Source organism: Symsagittifera roscoffensis, chromosome 2 (genome assembly GCF_963678635.1).
Source record: "Symsagittifera roscoffensis chromosome 2, txSymRosc1.1, whole genome shotgun sequence".
In the NCBI taxonomy this organism is placed as follows: Eukaryota; Metazoa; Xenacoelomorpha; order Acoela; family Convolutidae; genus Symsagittifera; species Symsagittifera roscoffensis.
Window position 1 is genome coordinate 34539905 of NC_087063.1, and position 23209 is coordinate 34563113.

Genomic DNA, 23209 nt, shown 5'->3' on the forward strand with positions numbered 1-23209 from the left:
ATTGTTCGTTATAATTTACATCGTAACATTGTTCTATAGCCAAAGTAATACGTTAACCAATTAAGATAATAGAAAAGATTCAATGGGGGTGGGCTGGAAAACAGCCTTTAATTGCTGATTTTTTTCTACACTTATGACAGAAAATCTGAACATTCTACTTTTTTCATACTGAGGTAAATGATTGGATTTCGATATGCAAAACTTGGTGTTCCACATTTTTGAGGAATCTGGAGCATGGTTTCAAATACTTAAATCGACTTTCATTTGCTTATAAATAAGCACTTATTAAGCTGTCTTGACTTTTTCCTCCCCCTATAAACCATTTTTCGCAAAAAAAATTTTTTGGTCTAAAAGTCAGATTGTCACAAAAAATGACGGCTCTTTTCCACTCCCAGTACATTTCAAATTTTCAATTTTTTTTTCAGTTGTCTTACATATTATTATGCGTGAATGCGTGATTCTACGATGAAAAGTATAAAGAACAAATGTTGTCACAATAGTTATTTTGGAGTCGGAGCAAAAAGCAGAATGGTTTAAGAGCAGAATGCGTCCAAGAGCAGAAAAACAGAAAACTAATGCGGTTAACTTTGAACGAACCTAGACTATGCTCAAAGTTAGCTCATGAAAAATCCATATTTCTCTCCTAAATTGGATTTAAGTTTCATGCTTTTAAAAGGCGGGGAAAAGAAAAAGAGAAAAAAACCGATATTTACCGGGCTCCCCTCACCAACCTTGCATAAGCATCAATTTTATGGTTTAACGAGGAGTTGAGTATGAAGACCAAATATATTTAGCATGGATACTTTTCCAGGCTCTTTATCTCCCCCCCCCCCCCCCCCCCCCCCACCTCACTCAAACATGAATTTTATGGTCTAACGAGTGGTTTTACAAGGTTAATTATGAAGACTAGTAAAAATTTGCAGGTGGGGGGAAAAGGAAAAAGAGCCCTTTTCCACTCCCCCCCCCCCCCCGCCTCTCATTTCAAACTTTCAATTTTCTTAATTTTTTACCTGTTATTATGGCTGAATGCGTGATGTTACGATTTAAGTTACGAAGAACAAATCTGTTCACAATAGTTAGCTTGTTTACCATGCAAAATTCCATTAAATTATGACCACGCTAAAACTGATATCATATATGGGGGGATTGGAAAAGAAGCTTGCCTTGGCGCAACTAGTCCGCATGCCAATTTTGGGCTCTTTTTCCTTTTCCCCCACCTGCAATACGGACTAATTAAGCCATGACAATCATATTTGGTCTTTAAACTCAACCTTGTAAAACCACTCGTTACACCATGAAATCGATGTTTATGTGAGGTTGGGGGGGGGGGGGTGGAGAGCCTAATTTTGTAAGAATCGGACACTGTGAAAGAATAAATTAATTTTGCAATTTCGCAAGTGGGGAGGGGTTGGTTGGTAAAGAAAAAAAGAGCCCTATTCCAGCGGAAATGGGGGGTCGTTACTCAATTGATTGCTTTATATTACAGTTGCCAGACCAGTAACAAAAACTATGGCTCTTTTTCCTTCCCCCCCCCCCCACCTCACGCTAGTTTCAACTTATTAGTGTAACGAGTGGTTTTACGAGGTTGAGTATGAAGACCAAATATGTTTGTCGTGGCCTTATTGGTCTGTATGTAAATTTTCATAACAATCAGACAATGTGGTCAAAAATTTACATGTAAAAAATTGCAGGTGGGGGGGGGGGGAAAGGAAAAAGAGCCAAAACTATAACCACCACAAAAGGGTTTTGGCTATGGATACGTTATAATATGTTGGGGGGGGGGGGGGGGGCTGCAATTGGATATAGCCGAGTATTTAAAGTCACGAAGTTAAAGTTCTTGTGATTCCTTTTGGAACTAAATTTGACATCTGCTTTGAATGAACCGCGTCTTTTAGAAGTTCCCCATAACTTCAAAATTAATTCTCGGAAGAAGAACGACTAAAATGATATGGAAAAGCGTAAGTAAATTTTGATTTTGTGGGTTGGGTCTTTGAAACTGAATATCGTTTTATGGAAAGATAAAGGTTCTTCAGATTTCCAGAAAATTGTGCAAATTGATTGATGAGCTAAGTTAACAACTCTAAGCTAGCTTTTAGCTTTTCCAATCCCGTTAGAGTGAAACTCGTGTAGATCAAATAACCTTGACTTTTTTATACATTTATATTTTGTTTTTCAAAAAAGAGTTTCGAAAAAGATTTTCTCTCCCCCCCCCTCACCCCACCTCACACGAGCATCAATTTTATGGTCTAACGAGTGGCTTTACAAGGTTGATTATGAACCAAATATGTTTGTCATGGCCTAATTAGTCTGCATGTCAATTTCGGACATGTGAAGAGTAATTTTAACTATAAAAATTTGCAGGTAGGGGGAAGAGCCAATTCTACAGTTTCCCACTCCGTTTGGTATACTAAAACCGGATTTCCTAAAGACTATTTAAATTGGCTTATCATTTTATGTACATCATTTTATTTCTGCCTCGTTTCGGTTCTGAGGTAGATCGGTTTCGAGGGAGTGCGGTCTGTATTTAGACCATCGCGTATTCATACTCGTCATTATTTAGACAAATACTGTATGAACCAATCAGAATCGAGATAAGACATAAATAATCCAAAATAAATAATAATTATTTATTAATTGCTTCCTTGTCTCGATTCTGATTGGTTAACAGTATTTGTCTAAATACTGACGTGTCTTCTGAATACGCGGTTGTCTTAATACTGCTACGTAACCGGTTTCGAGTAGCTGGCTGATTGACAACATTTCGGGGGCTACTCTCATGCGCGAAGGACCGAATGAGCGAAAAAATTCGTGAGCGAAAGACCGAAAATAAAATTTAAAAAGAAGCAATTGCCATTCAATTAAAATGAATTAAATAAAGCAGTATTTTGCTTTTTCCATAACGAAACCCTTGAAATATAAAATTTGTCTAAACTTTGCGGCGGTCAATGACAATTTGAAAATTTTGCATACTTGCAGTTTGTATATTCGGCCAATATCAATACTCGGCTCTTTTCCAGTTCCCCCCTTTTCAAAATACCGAGTTTTATGTTTGTTTTACGTGTTATTACGGCTAAATACGTGATGTTACGTTGTAAAGTATGAAGAACAAATCTGTTCAGAACTGTCGATTTGTTCACCACGCCAAATTTCATTGCATTATGACAACGTTACATAGACTTTTCAAAATTGAATTAACTAATCTTTCAATATTAACACTAATGGCCTGGGTTTATTTTCTTACTTTAAGATTGTCGCTATTTACTTTGAGATTTTGAATACTCAATTCTGATTTGCTGAAAGTAAGCTAAAATTAATTTCAAGCATTCGTTCCTTCAAGCATGAGGGACGCCACCATATTTTTCGGTATTTAAAAGCAGAATTCAGTCATAAAATACGTTAAATGAAAATATTGATGAATCATTTTTAAAACAGCGTCTGAACAACTTGTGAACTTTGTTTCGATCTTTCAGTTTTCGACTTTTTTCGGGGCAGTACAACAGTGCCCAAGTTCAAGAGTGCCATTAACAAATTTATTGTTCAACCTTGCCGAAAATCATCAATTTTCGGCACTGTTGAATACTTTTTCATTTTCGGCATTGTTGTACTTCGGCACTGTTGAACGCCCCCTTTTTTCACACACCGTTCTTCGTTGATGTACGAGTTCTAGGGAGAAGAATTTAAAGTAAGTCAATGTGAATGTGATCAGATTTAAAATGTTTTTTGGCTTTTTGCCTCTCCCCACCTGCGAATTTCCACCTGCATATTCCAAAAATCGGCATCCAGATCAATTCAAACTTCTTAGGTCCTCATAGTTAACTTTGTAAAACTGATGATTACGTAAGGTTGTGGAAATGGAAAAAGGGTCAATGTTTGTTATATGCAAATTGGGCTCTTTTCCAGTTCCCCCTTTGATTTTTCTGAAATTATTTTGATTAGAATCTATTTAAAATGACTTTCCATGTTATAAACTGCAAAAAAATATGTCAATGTGAACAGGTGAACAAATTTTTACAACGTTTCCTAGATGCAAAATGCCGTGTGTACAATTTTTGGACAGTTTCATTTTGTAACTTTACGAGGTTGGGGGCGGGGGGGGGGGGGGGTGTGGGAAACTGGAAAAGAGTCGCAAATTGTCATTTGAACAATTTACATGCAGTTTTATATCGCAATTTGGCTTTTTTCTTTCCTCCACCTCACAAGCATCCATTTTGGTATCGCTAGAATTCGTAGCGAGAAAAACCAAAATCGGTGTGTGAAAAGTCAAAAACTGGAAGACAAAAACAAAGATCACAAGTTTTTCAGTTTCATTTTGCGTATTTTATGACAAAGAATTCAGCTCTTAATTACCGAAATTTATGGCATCTCGTTTTTCTTTGTTGACTTGTAAGTTCCGATAATTAAGGTTAATTTACGTATGAAATGAAATGTTGTTGATCAGCCAGCTGCCCGAAACCGATCTACCTCGGAACCGAAACGAGGCAGAAATAACTTAACATTGATTAAGAAGATCAAATTTGTTTGTCATAGTCTAGTTAGAAGAGCCCGTAACTTAAAGAAAAGGGGTCGCGGGAATCTGGAATGTAAATAAGACTTGAAGTGTTTTCAACTATTTAGATACAGAATGTGGTGGGGTTGTCGTGCGTCTACACGTGTGTCCTGTTTGTGTGTCTTCTGCCGGGTGGAGGGGTTGTGGAGGGGGTGCGGGACTTGACAATTGTGCCTGGACAGATAGGCTGTGAAGTCGCAGACATGGTCATCACCAAAATAGAGGAGTTCGGAGTATTCACTGTCAAGTGAGTGGTCACTAATCAACATCTTATGGCATTAGCTGTTTTCCAACACCCACCCCCCTAAAACTGAAAATCAAGATATCAATCATTTTACTCTTGCGATTAGCAAGGATATTGTATACCCGGGGGCTCTTTTCCAGTTCCCCCCTTTCAAATTCAATTTTGAAAAGCTTATTTAACCTTGTCCCAATGCAATGAATTTTGGCGGGGTGAACGAATCGATAACTGTCAACATATTTGTTCTTCATACTTTACAGCGTAACATCACGCATTTAGCCGTAATAACACGTAAAACAAACATAAAACTCGGTATTTTGAAAGGGGGGAACTGGAAAAGAGCCCTTTATTAAAAGTAGGACAATTTATTTCATTACGGGCGAAAAATTTTACTAGAAAAAAGAATCACGATTTTGTGCGTTGGGAGTGAAAAGATTTTGTTTGTGCTCACCGCGAGGAATTTCCCGATAAAATTTTAATAAGAATCGGACAATGTTATTATTTTTATGAAATTTTGTAGATGGGAGAAGGGGGAAAGAGGAAGAGCCCAATTTTCTCTCGTAAAAAATTTTGGGCTCTTTTCCTATTCTGCTCAATTTATAAAGTAAAAACAAAACAGAATCGGTTTTAAATTTACTAAATATGATCGAAATAATGTGACTACATTAAACGTATCAAGCCAAAAAAGTGGGGTTGAACATGCGCTGATATGGTGATTTGTGATTTTCACAATGAAATCATATTCAGTTCATGCAGTTGAATTAACAGGAACTCAATTGCAAACCAATTTTCATAAAGTATTATCATTTTATGTTTCATCAGGTTCGGCTCAAATAGGATTCTCAAATGAAACGACTTAGGTGAGAATCGAATCCAGGCCGAACTCCGTGGAACGCACCATGTATACGCTAGGCTATACTGCTGGTATTTACAAGAGACTATACTGATTTTATGCTATACTTTCAACTTAATGCTATGTAGCATTAACGTTTCCACTTACCCCAACCATTAAACATTCCTAAATTAGTTTTTTGTTTTACGTGTAAGTATGGCTCAACGCGTAATGTTACGATGTTAAGTGTGGAGAACAAATCAGTTCACAATTTTCAAATTGTTCACATGCCAAATTTCATTGCATTATGACACTGTTAGAGAAGTTTTGAAAACTGAAATTCCGAGGTGGGTGGAAAGAAGAAAAAAGCCAAACTTTGTTCATAGAGCTCAACTGGACTGATTTTCTGGACGCATCTTTTGGCTACTTATTTACGACATCCTCTTGAATTGACTTTTTTTGTGTTTGTGTTAAATTTACATACTCATTGTGTAATTTTTTTTAATTTTTGACTTCATAATTTTCGGCTTACATTACAATGGCGGCTCCTTTGCAATTTCGCAAAAAAGACAAAGTAAAGCTGTTCGAAAATTGTTCTTATGGGATTTTGCATGAAATGTTGCTAAAGCTTATTCACGTTTTACTGCAGTTTATCACATGAAAATTCATTTTGAAAAGACTTTTAGGCTCTTTTCCAGTTCCCCCCTTTCAAATTCAATTTTGAAAAACTTATTTACTGTTGTCAAATTTCAATGAAATTTGACGTGGTGAACAAATCGACAACTTTAATCAGATTTGTTCTTCTTACTTTACAGCGTAACATCACGCACTTAGCCGTAATAACACGTAAAACAAACATAAAACTCAGTATTTTGAAAGGGGGACTGGAGAATAGCCGACTTTTATAAATTGAATTTGAAAAGAGCCGTATCGGTTTAGTGGCCTCATGCTGCCTTGCTTAATGACGAAAACGTTTTTGCAGGCTGAAGCTGCTGGTTGAGAGCAAACTGAATTTCATATAAGTGTCACTGAATGTAGTGATGATTTTTATAGAGATTGTGTTGAATAGTTTGCCTTTTTTTGTTTTTTGATTTAAGAATGCTTTTTCTTCTAATTAAATTGGGAACTTGACTTTTTCCCGTAAATAGCACTTTTATTACGATTTTGTGAAAAATTTAACTTGCTTTATTTTTGAACTTTAGAAACTTCTAGTCTCCTTCCCACTTGGTCTGAAGGAACGGCGCTTGTCTTAACATCCTAAGTTCCGCTGTTTGAGTCCTGGATTTTGTTTCAGTTTGAATGAACCTGAATTTTTTTTCTGCGAAAAATTGCGTTGTTGGCCTAATGCTTGTCTGCATAGGTTTTATCGGCTTCGTTGCTTTATCAGGAATGTTTCTTTTGAAGTTTTCCCTGCGAATGCAAGTATTGTTGATTTTTCAAGTAATTTAAAATTAACTCTCCCTGGCTTTGCGTATTTACCTTTTTTCCTTTTGTTGTTTTTTAGTAAAAGGTTCATTCGGCCCACCTGGTTTCGGCTCACTCATATTGTATAGGTGTTGTCGACTAATATTAAGTCAGTTGAAAAAATAATTTGGTTTTTCTGTTTTCGGCTCAACGTTTTTTTTCTGTTTTCGGCTCAACGGTCGTCTACTCGCTAAGTGACGGCTCGATAAAAGGTAAAAACGGATAAAGCTGGTATTTTCGACTGTTTTTTTTAAATGTAAATGTTCATTTTGTTCAACATTTTTTTGGCTTAGTTGTTTCCTTCTCTGTTGGTTAGCTTGCAATGCTATGCTTGCGTTGCATCATAAGTGATGCAAAGCTTTGCTTCGCCTCTGTGTCAAACTTACTTTTTCATACGCAATAAAGCATGTCAGCGTGATTTAAAGAGCAAATTATTCTAATCCAAATTCCCTCTCCCTCACTCATGAAATTCAATTTTGAAAAGTTATAATTTTTTCATATTGCGATGAAAGCTTGCATGGTGAGCAAACTAACTTTTGCAAACCCATTTTTTTCATGTTTTACATCAAAACATCTCGTAATTATAAATTACGCCATGATAACAAGTAACACAAATATAAACGTGATTTTACAAGAGCGTAAAGTGTGAAAACTTTAAAAGTTGCTTGAGCTCAAACTTGATCTCTCTCGGCGTGACCTTTGATTACTTTTACACTAGTGGTCAAAAATAAACGCAAATTCAGGCTGTTACTTGCTAAAAAAGTTAACTTTAAGGGCCATTTTGGAAAATTTTTAGCATTTTTCTTACAGCGACCGACAGCAAATGATCTGAAATACATTCTACAGTTGTCTCAATTTTCACTTGAAGCACTTGCCACTTTTTCCGGGTCTGAAATTTCCAGTTTTCATCATCCGCGTTACGTTTTTCAAATTTCGTGAAATTGTAAGAAACAACTGAGTTTAGTAAAGTTGTCACACTAATTTTTTCAATTTTCTTGTTGAAAATTTTTCACGCGCATGAACAACTTTTTTTTACTCCACTTATACGAGAAATAGTTAACTGCGTTGCAAAATCTAGCGCAGACGGTGAAAACTAGCCTTTTCAGACCCGGAAAAAACTGGCAAGTGCTTCAAAGTAGAACTTGAGACTTCCGTAGAGGGTAGTTCAGATCACTTGCTGTCGGTCGCATAATAGTTTTCTTAAAACTCGAAATAAATATTGTCCAAAATGGTCCTTAAAGCGCTTAATTATGTCCTCTAGTATAGATACTTTGATAGTTTTTGATGACTTTTGATTTTATTGAAATTCATATGTTAAAAGGATGGCAGGCAAATTACGTTCTTCTTAACTCATGTAAAAATTATGCGGGGAAACGAGAATGACTTGTAGCTTTGAAAGTGGATTTGAACTTATAGGTACTTCAGCGAATGAAGAAAGAGTCTATTGATCCGGTTTTTGTTTGTTTAGTCACCAGTTTCTGTTGAATCGCATTGCGATGATGACGTCATTCGGAGCTAAGATGGTAGACAGGAAGGCAGCCGGGATCTGGAGCATCAATATGGCCATGTTTGAGGCCAGTCTGCAGATAGTGAACCAGGACAAGTCACTCTCTGTCAGGATAGAGGCCAAGTTCTGCATCATCTGGTCCCAAGTCACATTTGATGACATGAACAAGCCCATATACTCCGGACTGGCAGCTATGATACTAATTGAGGTACTTGAAGTTAAGGGGAGGAAGTTGAAAAGGGGTCATTGTACATATGGAATTGGACCATCCAATTAGTAGGATCAAATGAATAATTTAACCAAAGCTAACCAAAAGCCAAACCTTTTTAACCACCATAACCTAAAATTGTAACTGAAAAATTATGTTTTGAAGGAAATTTTTTCAGCTCTTCAGTTGCACTTTAGTTTATAAACTGAATCTGATTTTACATTGCTCTGTTTAAAATGGCTTATAATATGGTTTTTATAATATATGTAACCTATCCTTGATGCAAATTACCGTATGGAAATCTTTATTTTTTATAAAGAGTCGATGAACGTAGTTAAAACTCTTGGTGATTTCTTTTTTTTTTCATTTTTTTTCCGAAAATTTGTTCAGGGCTCAAATTTATTTTTTCGCGGTTTGGCTTTTGGTCTTTTTTATGTTTACTTCATTTCTTTTGTTAAAAGGAAGGCACCGACCACCAAAAGTGTAAAAGTCGCAAAAACGTGATCGACTTTTAGTTTGGAAAGTGGAATTTAGTTTTCAGATTTCTCAAAATGGGTAAATTTATTCACAAAACTGGTAATCATAATTTGTTTTTAGAGATTCAAAGAAAAAAGTTTACTGTCATCTATTTTCTTCTTAAAAATTTCAGAGTTCAGATTTTTTCAAAAAATAAGTCAATATTTCTTTTGTTTACTTGCGTTCCTTGGCTCTTTTCCAACGGTCTGTTGGCGATTTTTTTTGTAATTTTTCGAGATTTCCAGAAACTAAAAAGTGCCAAAGTTTTTGACTATTCGATCATTCAGTTAGACATATCCGATGAGGGTGCATGTAAACTATTACAATTGTACCATAAGGTTTATCTGAATCACAATATCCAATATTTTTTTTCGTTCAATAACACTTATTTATTCTTATTTTCTTTTTTAGGCTGGAGTAACTTTCAACAAAAACATGATGATATCTGGAGGGGTAATTTTTATATATTACTTTTTTACAATTTCGTTTCGAGTGTTAAATTTATTTCAATACTCATTTCGTTTTAGCAGCAAGTTGTTCCGCCATACAATCGCTATCAGGTAAATTACTTGAAAGCATAATATAATAGCAAAAGCCAAAAAAAATTTAATAAAATATTCGAAGATAAAAAGTAATTGATGTATTTAGAATCAATTTAACTTCTGGAAAGTTACAGCATCAATGTCAGCCTCGCTCTTGTAAGTTAAATTTCTGGCTCCATGTATTACGAGAAAATTGCCTTTACTGTTACGAAATTTACATTCAAAATTTCAGTTTAAGATTGACATCGAAACTTAGGTTAAAATCCATTTTAACAAATATTGTGGACCAAGTGAACGATCTCTCTCTTACTGTTCCGAATTTCGTAGCGAAAGTAACCGAATATTTCTGCTCGTGATGGTTTTTTTTTCAGACAAAATTCGACTGAAGGAGATTGTAGGAGATTGTTCACTTGGTTTATTCAGGGGAGATTGTTCATATGGGCCAATCTTGTTTAAAAATAAAGTGTCTGTAAAATCGTCGACTCGTTTTTTTTATTCTGGTTCTCTTTGTCGACTCAGATCGATCGTGGTCAAATCATCTATTGATTAGACGGCTCATCTAACGACACTGATCGATTATCTATCGAACCCTGATCGACGCAATGATGGAACCTGGTCGCAGGGGCGGATTTATCGTACTAATTCAAAAGACATTTTTTTGTAACAAAAACTTGTGGCCTGACTTAAAGTCCGCTTTAAGTAAGCGTCAATGAACAAAGTGACGACATTTTTTAAGTGGCAGTTTTTGCTTTTTTTGGAAAATGAGCTACAGTTTTTTTGCGGTTTGATTTTTGTTTCCTCTTGAAGTTCAATTTATTACTTTTTCCTCAAAGGAAGACAAAAAAATGCCACACAGAAAAAAACTCGAATGACTTCAAGCTTCCAAGTGGGTTAAATTTATGAAAAATGTGTCAAAGTGCGACTTTTTTCTTCGAAACTGAAGTGTTCAAAAGAAGTCGATTTTTATATTTTATTTCAGTTCTCTTGTCTTCATTGACAACTTTGGAAAAGCGCGTAAAATCAAATTCAGTTCAAGGCGTGGAAAATTCAACGCACGTCTTAAATCCACCAACCTGTTGAAGTATTAAAGCAAAAAGGTGTTACTCACTTTCTGAGCTCACTTGATATTATGGTTTAAAGTTATGACTCTTTGTCAAATGATAAAAGAATTGAATCCCGATGGGTTCAAGTTTGTAGTTCGAATTAGATAAAAGTTAGACCCCTAAACCAGAAAATCCCCCTGTACTTGGAAACCGGTATGGGGGGCGGGGTAGGAAAGAAACAAATTATTTGATATTTTTGTCTCTATCACATTTCAACAAGTTACAACCCTACGATGGAAAACCAATTAACAATGCATCAAAATGTCGACAACTTAAGAAAATTGTGCCGACAATATGACACATAAAAATCTACGATAGCGTTATTTCAGACAGACGTTGAACAGAATTTATAAAATCTGAGACATCGTAGGAGCTAGTTGTTGTAGACTTTTTCATTAGGTTTTCGTTTTTTTCTCGGGTTTGATTGGTGGTGCCACTGTTTGCTTTTAAAAATTTCCCAGCTTTTAGTTGAAATTTTCAAGCTGAAATTTTTCTAAAACAGTATGAATCGAGCAGTGGCTGCCCTGGAAAAGCAATGTAACGCAGCTAAGCTAAGCCAGCCTTAACTGCATTGGTTGAACGATTGAGAACTACCGCCGCTTGTTCGTAAAAGAATCTATAGAGTTGGGGAGAATAAAGGATCACGCTATGGTCGAAGAATTGTTTCTCTTTTAAGGTTTTCTCAAAATATGACCCAATCTTGTCATTTTTTTTCGAGAATATCAGTTGGAATGTCGAACTCATCAGTAGGGGCGCAAATTTTGTTGATGTCTAGATCAAACGCAGACCAGACATCAGAGAGGAAGGAACAAAACTTAAAGCTGGGATCTTTTTTAATATTGAGGCTGATTTAGCATTGTTTTTGTAGGTCTTTTTCAGACCTTACTTTGAACTTTTGCTATGAAAATGAAATTAACAACCTTTGATTTCACTGTCAAATAGGGACAAAAAAAACATTCCAGTCGTTTTGTTCGAAAACAAAAAATTTTTCTGTGCGATTTCCAAAAGAGCTAATCAGATCTTAAAAAAATTGTTGTGGGTCGAACCTATTTGATGCAGAGAAAAACCGAAACGCAGGGGAATAAAAGCCGCCAATCTGAATATGTACAGTGTTTATTTGATAAAATTGAGATTGAAATAGCTTAAAAGTTCTGCAACAAAGCCCAGATTTGCCATGGACACAAAAAACGTTTCAGTTTTCCGTGTCCCCGAGAAAATTTAATCTCTCGTTGTCATCTTTTCCTCTGATCATTTGGTCCAATGGCAAATATTTGTCTGGAATTGCGAAGTGACGGTCTGTCGGTGGAATCACTTCGAGTGGTTTTGCCGTTTTTGTTCCGGCTGAGTGTTCTTGTCAAGGCTGCGCGTGAAGGAAGTGAAAGCTGAGCCGCCGGGTTTTTGTTCACTGTCTTGAACTAGCTGCTGTCAAATGGTTATTTGCTATTTGAGATTTTGCGGTTTCTTTCAGCTAATTAGCTAGCTGCCATGCATCTACGCAGCCGGGGTTAAATTCATGGCTGTGCTCGTAATTGAATGAAATAATAGTTTCGTTGCAAGTTATAAGAGGAAAGAGGGGAACTTTGCCTGTGACCTAAAATTTCACCTAATGATATTGGTTAATTTAATCATAAAAGTTTCAGTCATAAATTGATCGAGAAATTCAAAGAGCTTCAATGACATCTATTTTTTTATTAGAAATTCAAAAGGTGATATTTTAAAAAAATGTGAGTTGGTAGTATTGAAGTAAATTTGTATTACAACTTAGTAGGGAGGAAATATTTTCATCGAAGTTTGAAACAGACTTTAGATTCGTTTGCTTTTATTCGTAAATAAAATGAAAGTCACAGGAGTCGGTTGAGCTATATGATCTTTATTTTTCCAAAAAAATTTTAAAAATAATTATACTGAGGCTTGTGATCTTTGCAGACCAACTTTGCCATTTTGTTGAAGTAAATTTTACGCGTTTTTTAAAGTTTATTCTAAGTACTGAAGGTGTCTTTTTTTCTAGGCTGATGTCAACATGAAAAAGAGCCGCTTTATTCATACTTTGCTTAATTAACTCAAAGTTTTTTTTACTTTAGTGGGCGGAACCTTATGGGGTATTTGCACAGCAACCGTTTACTCCTCGTTTAAACCCAAAGTTTTTTAGAATCAACTACAAGAACTTGTTCATGCAGATCTCTAAAAAGTGGGACTTGAGCCTCTTCGGCAAAAGCTGCATGCAGTGTTCTCTCCAGTCTGCCGATTTGACCTTTGTCATTGACGCATCTTCAAGTATAGATGATGAGGAGTGGCACTATGTGCAGAAATTCATGATGAAAATGGCGACTCTGTTGCCGGTTGGATTGAAGCAAAGTCAATCTCGGATCGGCATAGTTTTCTTTCATAAAAGGACACTTGTGTATGACTACATGAAAGTGAATGAGTACATGGAAGCGTACAGTGAGAGGGATTATGCAATGAAACAACTGTTTCGAAGTTATTACAAAAATGGGTATGGGACTTATACGCACAATGGCATTGATTCGGCCAGGGATCTGATATTGAGGGGCAGCGGAACCAGGTAACTGTGTCAGAAATTTTCGCCATCCCTAACAAAAAAAAACATTGGGAAAAACTTCTGTCTGGGGAAACTCCCGTCTCAGGAACTGGAAGTTGTATAATGATGTTTAGAATTCAAGTGTAAAGGTTGAGGGAGAAGTACCGTGCTTAAACCTCTACCGGAGCTTAATTTCGTTCCTATTCTCGAGTTCCAATTTTTCGAATGCACGAAAGAGTTTTGAATTAATCAAAGTAAATGCGTGTGTCCAGGTACGGGGACGACACTGTGAAACAAGTGATGGTGGTCATCACTGATGGAAAGAGCAAGAGCGAAACCAAACTGAGAAGCGCCATGAACAAGTTCAGAAATGTACGTCCAGAACTTGTCTATTTTGACGAGAAACAAAAAACATCAAGGATGAGTTTCTCAATTTACTAAGCATATCATTTACTTAAGAAATTAAATAAATGTCACCTTTTTGATTCTTTCGAAAATGACTTATTATTTCAGGTATAGAAAACCTCACCTAAAACTAGAACAGCAAACGCAGTAAAAAATCATTAGTCAAATCTAAAATTTAGGAAGTGAAAGGAGTGCATGTGTTTGCTGTGGGTACAAAACGATCAGCAGACGAGGACGAACTGAAGGTGATGGCCGTGAAAGATGAGAACGTGTTACTCTACCCGAAGCCGAAAGAACTCTTCAACGACGTGAATGGGCTTCTTCTCAAGATATGCCGAGCCCCTACTGCTGTTCAGTCTAGACCCACGCTACCAACTGCCAATGATCCGTCCAATGGTGGAATAGGCCAATACAATCCAAACTACCACTTCAGGAAGAAGTTTGCTATCAAGAGTGCCTCGGTGGGCGCTGGTTATAAAATGGTCATGAATTATGACAGAGGCAGTGCTTTATCATTTCAAATGAGTTCGTCTTTTAATATGCAGGCTTTCTTCTCGTTTTCACATTCTCATCCGAGCCTATCTGACAACGATTTTCAAGCGGTGGTCACGCCTGGTAAAAAACAACCCGTTTTTGTCAAACCACCCGAGACATTTATGTGGGACATATGCCAAAACCCGCCTCACGAGAAGCCCAATTTCCCTACTCCAATAGACGAAATTGTTATCAGAACAACCACTTTAAAGCGCACTGAAACGACCTCGCCAACCGAAACCACATCTCCTACCAAAACGACTTCGCAGACCGAAACAACTTCGAGAACCTGGTCTTCGCCAATAACATCATCGACTAGCTCGTCGACAACATCTTCGACTAGCTCGCCGACAACATCTTCAACAACGTCTTCGACAACATCTTCAACAACGTCCTCGACAACATCTTCTACAACGTCCTCGACAACATCTTCAACTACGTCGTCGACAACATCTTCAACAACGTCCTCGACAACATCTTCGACTGCCAGTAAACCCTTAACTCCTTTTCCAAGGCCAACAACACCAAACATGGGGCCTACATACCCTATTTGGTGGACAACTGCACCAAACAAGGGGCCAACATATCCTAATGGGTGGACAACTGCCCCAAACATGGGCCCAACATATCCTAATTGGCAGACAACTCCATCAAATGTCAGGCCAACATATCCTAATTGGTGGACAACGACGACAAAGCGACCATGGTGGGTTGTAACAAAAAATCCAGGGGCTACCACAAAAGCTGTGTCTACTACCCGCAGACCAAAAACCAGCACTTTCACTTTCCCAAAAACGTTTCCAACCACCACCAAACCGACGGACCCAGGGCAAGATTCGAACTCTTGTGGCTGCCTGATCTATATTGTTATAAAGCCATGTTGGAGTTGCTCTCCTGGACAAGTCCACCAGAAGTTCCAACACTTGCTAGATCAAAACTCCGTTAAATTTGGACGTGTTAGACGAGAGAATAATTTGAGTTTGCGCTATGGATCGGAGATTGGTTTAAACTGGAGAAATGGGAGCAGAGAAAGTTTAGAAATGTCGTCAACGATTGATGATAATAATGTAGGCCTTGAACAAGAAACAACTGAAATGACTGAAATGGGTTCCAATGCCATCATTGACGACGATTATGATGATAAAAGCAGAGCCGTGTATGACGTGGATGAAAATGCCGAGGATGAAATTGAAATCCCGAAGACTTTTAAGGAAGAAAAACCCAACTTTGGCAACATGCAGAAAATAAAAAAGCTCAGAAGGTCAGATGAAGAAAGCAGAATTAGGAGGAGACGACAAGCCAACGGATGTCCACCGGAACCAGAGCCATGTCTGGACATGTTGAACACAGACCCAGACGATTTGAAGTCAAACAAATCAGCTGATGTGACTATGGATTTAATAACCATGGATGTAAGTGATGTTAACAACTTGTTAATCAACTATAAGAATCAAGCCTAAATGTTAATCGCAATTATTTTAGGCACATCGTGAGCGTGTCAAATTATTTGTTACGCTACTTCTTTTCATCGGCTGCCACTAAAAAAAACTCAATTTTGTTTACTAATACGTAACTATCGCCGGATATCATCTATGCAGGACATGGTTTAAAATTCATGAATTTATTCAATTAAAAACGGAGAAATTATCTATGCTGGATATCCCCGCATCCAAGTTCAGGTTTAAGTAATCGATTATAACGGGTTTTCTGCTAAGTTTTTGATAATTATGATTGATTCTAATTACCGAAAATGCATGTTTAAAGGATTTATAATCTATTATAATTGTGATAGTTTCCAAGAGATTATAATATCTCATAAATATTTACAGTTGATTATGGTTCAGACAGAAAAAAAATCTTTAAATTCTTTATAATCGCACTTAAAGTAAATATATACTTTTTCCTGTGTTTTAACTTTTTTCTGTTAATAACCAACCTCTAAAAAATAAAGGCCTGTAATATCGTTTAATCTGAACACCAAGTGTTACCACGAAACAAAAGAAGACATCCCTTCGTATTAGTTGAAAAATCATATTAGTTGATATGTTTTCAAATCCAGAAGAAATGAAAACATACAAATTCATTCGAATTGATTTAAAACTGCAAAAACGATTTTTTTCTCTTTTTTTACTAGAACCAACGCCTACAAAAAGCATAATTTATAAGCAATTTAAATGCAATATCGAAGATGAAAAGGGCAAAAAAGGATATTATAATCAATTAAGTTGCAGCTTTTGTGCAAACCAAATTCATTTGAAATCAGGATGTAAATATTTAATTACAATCGATTATAATTGAATCAAAAAATAAAAGTACTAAAAATTGATTATAATTGACTGAAATAAGTTAAAATTCAATTAAAATTTGTTTTTAAAGAAAACAGATTATAATTGATTTTATTTGATTATATTAGATTTTTTCTCAATTTAATTAAGACCAATACTAAAGTTAAAAATAATTGATTATTAAAGCTTTAGTTTGGATGCGGATGGTTTTATAATTCATGAATTTACTCGTATAATCCTGGAGAAAAAAGGCGACGATTAAATATAGTGACTTCTACGGTTTTTTTCAGATATTTCCTTTGGGTGGTTACAAATGAACGCGTGCACTTAAAATGATTTTTTTGCTTTACAATGATTGCCGTAAATTTAACTTAACGTCAATGAAAATTTTCAAAATGATGGGGTTGTTCATTTTTCATCACTAGTTGTTCAGGGTTTCCATTTACTGCAAGGCGGCTACAAACTAAGTTTTGTAGATAAACAATTTTGAAATAATGACTTTTTTTTGGATTTTTTTCGTTTATTCAAAAACTACAACACAAAATCTCAGATAACGGGTTCACTCGAGAAATCGTGTTTTAGGATAACCGCTGCATAAGCAATTTCGGCCAGTTTTGTTGATTTTAAAAATATATATGGCCATAAAAATTGTTCATGAAAATTTGACCGTGTTTTGTAATTTTGTCGAATTCTATAAGAACATGCTGCCCAAAAAAACAATTAGATAAAGGTTCAATCAAAAACTGGGGGCTGGGATTTTTTTCGCATTGGGGTTACGCATTAATTTTATAGAAAAGCATTTTTGTTTTGAGCAAAAGTCCATTGTGCGAAATTCTGACCAATTTTTGGAAGTTGTTTTTTTTTCGAAAATCAATATACCGGAGCTGATAACAAAGGGATAACTTTTAAGCATTGAAAGAATAAATTGAAAGAGTATCTCCTGCATAAAGCAAACTTGCCGCATTCTTATAGGGAATGGCTATGGCTTGAAACAAACTTCAATATTCGACCTTCTCACCCCTCTATTGGATTGTGTTAAATTTCCCGAAAACGACCGTCCTAAATCTGAGATTGAGAAAAAATTCAAGACTCCCCTGCAAAAAAAAACAATCTTTCGTTTTCTTATAGGGAATCAACCATGACCTCGGGGGCAAATTATCTATGCTGGATATCCCCGCATCCAAGTTCAGGTTTAAGTAATCGATTATAACGGGTTTTCTGCTAAGTTTTTGATAATTATGATTGATTCTAATTACCGAAAATGCATGTTTAAAGGATTTATAATCTATTATAATTGTGATAATTTCCAAGAGATTATAATATCTCATAAATATTTACAGTTGATTATGGTTCAGACAGAAAAAAAATCTTTAAATTCTTTATAATCGCACTTAAAGTAAATATATACTTTTTCCTGTGTTTTAACTTTTTTCTGTTAATAACCAACCTCTAAAAAATAAAGGCCTGTAATATCGTTTAATCTGAACACCAAGTGTTACCACGAAACAAAAGAAGAAATCCCTTCGTATTAGTTGAAAAATCATATTAGTTGATATGTTTTCAAATCCAGAAGAAATGAAAACATACAAATTCATTCGAATTGATTTAAAACTGCAAAAACGATTTTTTTTCTCTTTTTTTACTAGAACCAACGCCTACAAAAAGCATAATTTATAAGCAATTTAAATGCAATATCGAAGATGAAAAGGGCAAAAAAGGATATTATAATCAATTAAGTTGCAGCTTTTGTGCAAACCAAATTCATTTGACATCAGGATGTAAATATTTAATTACAATCGATTATAATTGAATCAAAAAATAAAAGTACTAAAAATTGATTATAATTGACTGAAATAAGTTAAAACTCAATTAAAATTTGTTTTTAAAGAAAACAGATTATAATTGATTTTATTTGATTATGTTAGATTTTTTCTCAATTTAATTAAGACCAATACTAAAATTTAAAAAATAATTGATTATTAACGCTTTAGTTTGGATGCGGATGGTTTTATAATTCACGAATTTACTCATATAATCCTGGAGAAAAAGACGACGATTAAATATAGTGACTTCTACGGTTTTCAGATATTTCCTTTGGGTGGTTACAAATGAACGCGTGCACTTAAAATGATATTTTTGCTTGACAATGATTGCCGTAAATTTAACTTAACGTCAATGAAAACTTTCAAAATGATGGGGTTGTTGATTTTTCATCACTAGTTGTTCAGGGTTTCCATCTACTGCAAGGCGGCTACAAACTAAGTTTTGTAGATAAACAATTTTGAAATAATGACTTTTTTTTTGGATTTTTTTCGTTTATTCAAAAACTACAACACAAAATCTCAGATAACGGGTTCACTCGAAAAATCGTGTTTTAGGATAACCGCTGCATAAGCAATTTCGGCCAGTTTTGTTGATTTTAAAAATATATATGACCATAAAAATTGTTCATGAAAAATTGACCGTGTTTTGTAATTGTGTCGAGTTCTATAAGAACATGCTGCCAAAAAAAATTAGATTAAGGCTCAATCAAAAACTGGGGGCTGGGATTTTTTTCGCATTGGGGTTACGCATTAATTTTATAGAAAAGCATTTCTGTTCTGAGCAAAAGTCCATTGTGCGAAATTCTGGAAGTTGTTTTTTTTTTCGAAAAATAATGTACCGGATATGATAACAAAGGGATAACTTTTAAGCATTGAAAGAATAAATTGAAAGAGTATCTCCTGCATAAAGCAAACTTGCCGCATTCTGATAGGGAATGGCTATGGCTTGAAAAAAACTTCAATATTCGACCTTCTCACCCCTCTATTGGATTGTGTTAAATTTCCCGAAAACGACAGTCCTAAATCTGAGATTGAGAAAAAATTCAAGACTCCCCTGCAAAAAAAAACAATCTTTCGTTTTCTTATAGGGAATCAACCATGACCTCGGGGGCAAATTCAGGAATCAACCGTATAATCAATACCCCCCCCCCCCCCCCCCCCCCCTAAGTGACGTACCGTAGAATGCCCTCCCCATGCATGTATTTAATCTGATTCTGTACAGAATATGCATTTCATACAATCGAGCAAATAAAACTGATTCTTACATTTGTATGCGGGATCGCATTTGTATACTGTTAATTGCCTAGACCCGATTCGAGGTCCCAGACTCATGTCCACTCTTTCGCGACAAAATTTTGGCATGACCAGACCAAAATTAGTCATTTCCAGACTTTCGCGACCATGATTATCCGTCGCGACTTTCGCAAGCGAATCGGAGGTGGCGCGACAAAAAAATCGCGACTTGTATTTGTTATGTCCAGACTATCGCTACCAAGTTTTGCTATTTCAAGATTTTCGCGACTGAAAAACTCAGGCGCGATTTTTGCAACCAAGGCGGATACGGCGCGACCCTGCGGCTCAGGAAACGGCGCCACCAAGCTCAACCGTTTCCAGACATTCCAGACCGAGATGGAGACGGCGCGACTGAGAAAAATGTTTTCAGGGCTTCCGCGACCGAAGTGGAGGCGGCGCGACTCAAGAAATGTCGTAACTCAAAAAGCAACGGCGCGATTAATGTTTTAATTCAATTTTTTTTCAGTAAAACGATTAATTTTGGATATTTCCTGGCTTTTCTCAAAGTTAGCTTATGGAAAATTCATATCCGACCTAAATTGATTGGGGGTGATCCAAATCCAGTTTTTTTGACATTTTGACACACTTTTTAAAATTTTGCACTACCTTTACCATCAAAACAATAATTAAAAAATTAGGAAAATTGTTCGTCTAGCTTAAGTATGGCCCCTAGCTGACGGTAAAAACGTCAAAGGTCAAATAAGTAGAGAAAGAAAGATTTTAAGGTGAGCAATCAGAGACTCAACTGTCATTTTTACTGATTTTCATTTGCTGACTGGAGTTAAAACGTGCACAATTATTTATAAAATTTTACTTCGAGCTTAGGCTCCCTAAAACTTGCCTGGTAGAAAAAATAGGGTTTCAACCAAATTGCGAGTAAAATGGGCTCTGCTCTCTGTTAGTCAATTATAGTGTGAAAAAAGTATAAAGATTATGGTGAACGCGGAAAAATAAACCAAAATTACAGGTTTGACGCTAATTATTGCTGATTGCGAGTAAATGCACGTAAATTCTGATTGCGAGTAAATGTGAGGACAGCTCTTTCGTTTTCAGAAAGATAACTCTATGGCATTTTTGTTTTCAGAAAGAGTTTTTAACGCGCAAGTTTGATTTACGAAAATTTGACTTTTGATATTTTCAAGTTCACTGCTAACTCATCCAATAAATAAAATTAACAAAAAAATACAATAGGTCTAAGAAAAAGGTTTTTAACTTTAAAATACTAGGTTTTAGCTTTCAAATTTAAAAGCAGACGTAAAAAAAATAATAGTTTTCTTCAATTGTTTTTGACCAATTTAAAAAGCTTCCAGGTAAAATTTTTTTTCTTGGAAAGGGCTTCAAAAAATTCAGTCATTTTTTTCCGTGACTTCATTAATTAACACTTGTTCAAATGTTTTAGGTTAAATGTCAATTTTTTCTGGAAATTAAATAACATGCATATTTCAGGACGACCCCCAAGCCGTAGACAACACCGATATCGAAGGTGTAAACATGGGAGTCTTCGCCAACCATATTGCAGTTAAAAAGTAAGATCATAAAACGGGCCAATCACAGTTTAAAGAGCAGAAATTATCATAAAAAAGTGCAGTGGCGGAGTTCGGGTGCGGGAAATAAAACGATTCGCTAAAACAGCTCGCCTCTTGTTATAATTTCATTAAGTTTCCATCTAACCCACCTTTAAATTTTAGTAAAGCTGCATTAAGTGCCAGTAACGACTTAACTTTTCTGTTCAAAATTGATTCCAAAAACTTACAAAACGCCATTATTGGTATTTTTTTGGAAAAACGCTCAGAAAGTGAAAAACTGCATAAAATTGGGGGCATGAAATAAGGTTATTTCAATTGTTCTTCACATTTAAGAGAAGAAATCAGAGAGCAAATAGAGAAGGATACCCGCAACACATCAGAACTGAAGAAGTCAACCATGCAAACTGCTGGGTTGCTGTTTTTACTTCACAGTATTATTAAAACTGCAAATAGTAGGGCCTCATTATACATTAAGTAGAATAATTTAAATTCCAAATTGTTAGCATTGCCACATAATCAGGAAACTTTTTCGGTGCAGTATTTTTTTCAATCGACAATTATGAATTAGGTTAAATAATTATTGATACTATGATTGACAGTAATATTTCATTAGTCTTATTAGTAAGAAATAAAGCTTGGTAAAACTTTTTTATTTGATTGAGGAGTGTGCCAGCTTTTACAATTGATCGCCCTGATTTTTCCGACCTCTTTTTGATTCTGCTTCAAAACTTTGCCAGTTTTCCATTTGCAAATTTTGTATCATTTTCTTGGTGAGGAGGTCAGCACTGACAATTTTTTTGATTATCAGATTATATCACTGAAAAAATTCTCGAAAATAAACTAAATCATATAGGAAAATCTGCGATGTTCTCCGGTTTGTCAAAAAAGTACTCGGTCTGCAGAAAAAGCCAAATTTGTCAGTAATTATTGGCGATTCTATAACGCATCGTTTTGTCACGCCTGCAATAAAATCGCGCTTGGCTCTTATGCTATGAACGGCTCAAAAAAAAGAAAAAGAAGAAGAAGAATTTATTCCTGCAAATTTTGCAAACAAAATCAACTATGCTTCAGTATAGTTCAACAAGAGCTTCAGTATAATTCTATTATGCGTCAGTATATTTCAGTAAGCAACCAAATACTTCCTATTTAAAACAAGAACATCCAGTTGCTAGGCAAGTAGCACAATATTCCGACCAAATTCTCAGATGTTTTTTAAATGTAGTGTCTTTTCTTGTACTTCAGGATAGAACATTGCAAAGGCGTAGAAATTTAGTGAATTAGGCATAAACGACTACAAATATTGTCTAGAAAAGATTATCTGGGAATTATCCAGCCTGAGGAGCGCTAGATAAGGAATCCAAAACTATACTTTTTTAAATACAGTTATCAATTTTAACCTAAGTTGGTAATTTTCATACAACGAACGTTACTCTATCGCTTTACCTGCTCGAAAAAAGACGAAAAATCAAAATTTTCGAATCTATTTTTCTCGACACTGGGAATTTTTTGAGAACTTTTTGCTGTCCTTTGAATCACGACTAAAAGGCTTTAAATGAAATATCATTCAACCCAGTTGGTTTGAATACGCAAAATATTTATGCTTGGCAAGTTATCCGCACTCATAAACGTTCCAAATTGAACTAAAGCAAGCTAATTGGTCATAGTAATTCCATAAGCGACTCAAAAATTAATCTAGACTTGATATTATCAGCCTAAAATGTGTACTTTGTCAATTTTTCGTATACCAAAAACTATTCGAGTCCAATTAATAGGCAGTCGGAGCATTCAGGGCTTTGCCCTGATAAGAGCAGCCTTGTTGGTCCATATAATATTTTGCGATATGCA

The 23209-nt window shown here is 35.6% G+C and overlaps 1 protein-coding gene across 1 annotated transcript; it reads left to right on the forward strand.

The window, feature by feature from the left end:
• The first annotated feature begins 1943 nt into the window (after positions 1-1943).
• On the forward strand, positions 1944-21368 carry LOC134839812 (uncharacterized). The gene is made up of 8 exons (XM_063855435.1): positions 1944-1958; positions 4615-4793; positions 8552-8798; positions 13041-13522; positions 13771-13870; positions 14083-14926; positions 15509-15849; positions 21285-21368. Exons 1-8 carry the CDS (start codon positions 1944-1946, stop codon positions 21366-21368), a joined length of 2292 nt encoding a protein of 763 aa, XP_063711505.1.
• Positions 21369-23209: the final 1841 nt, after the last annotated feature.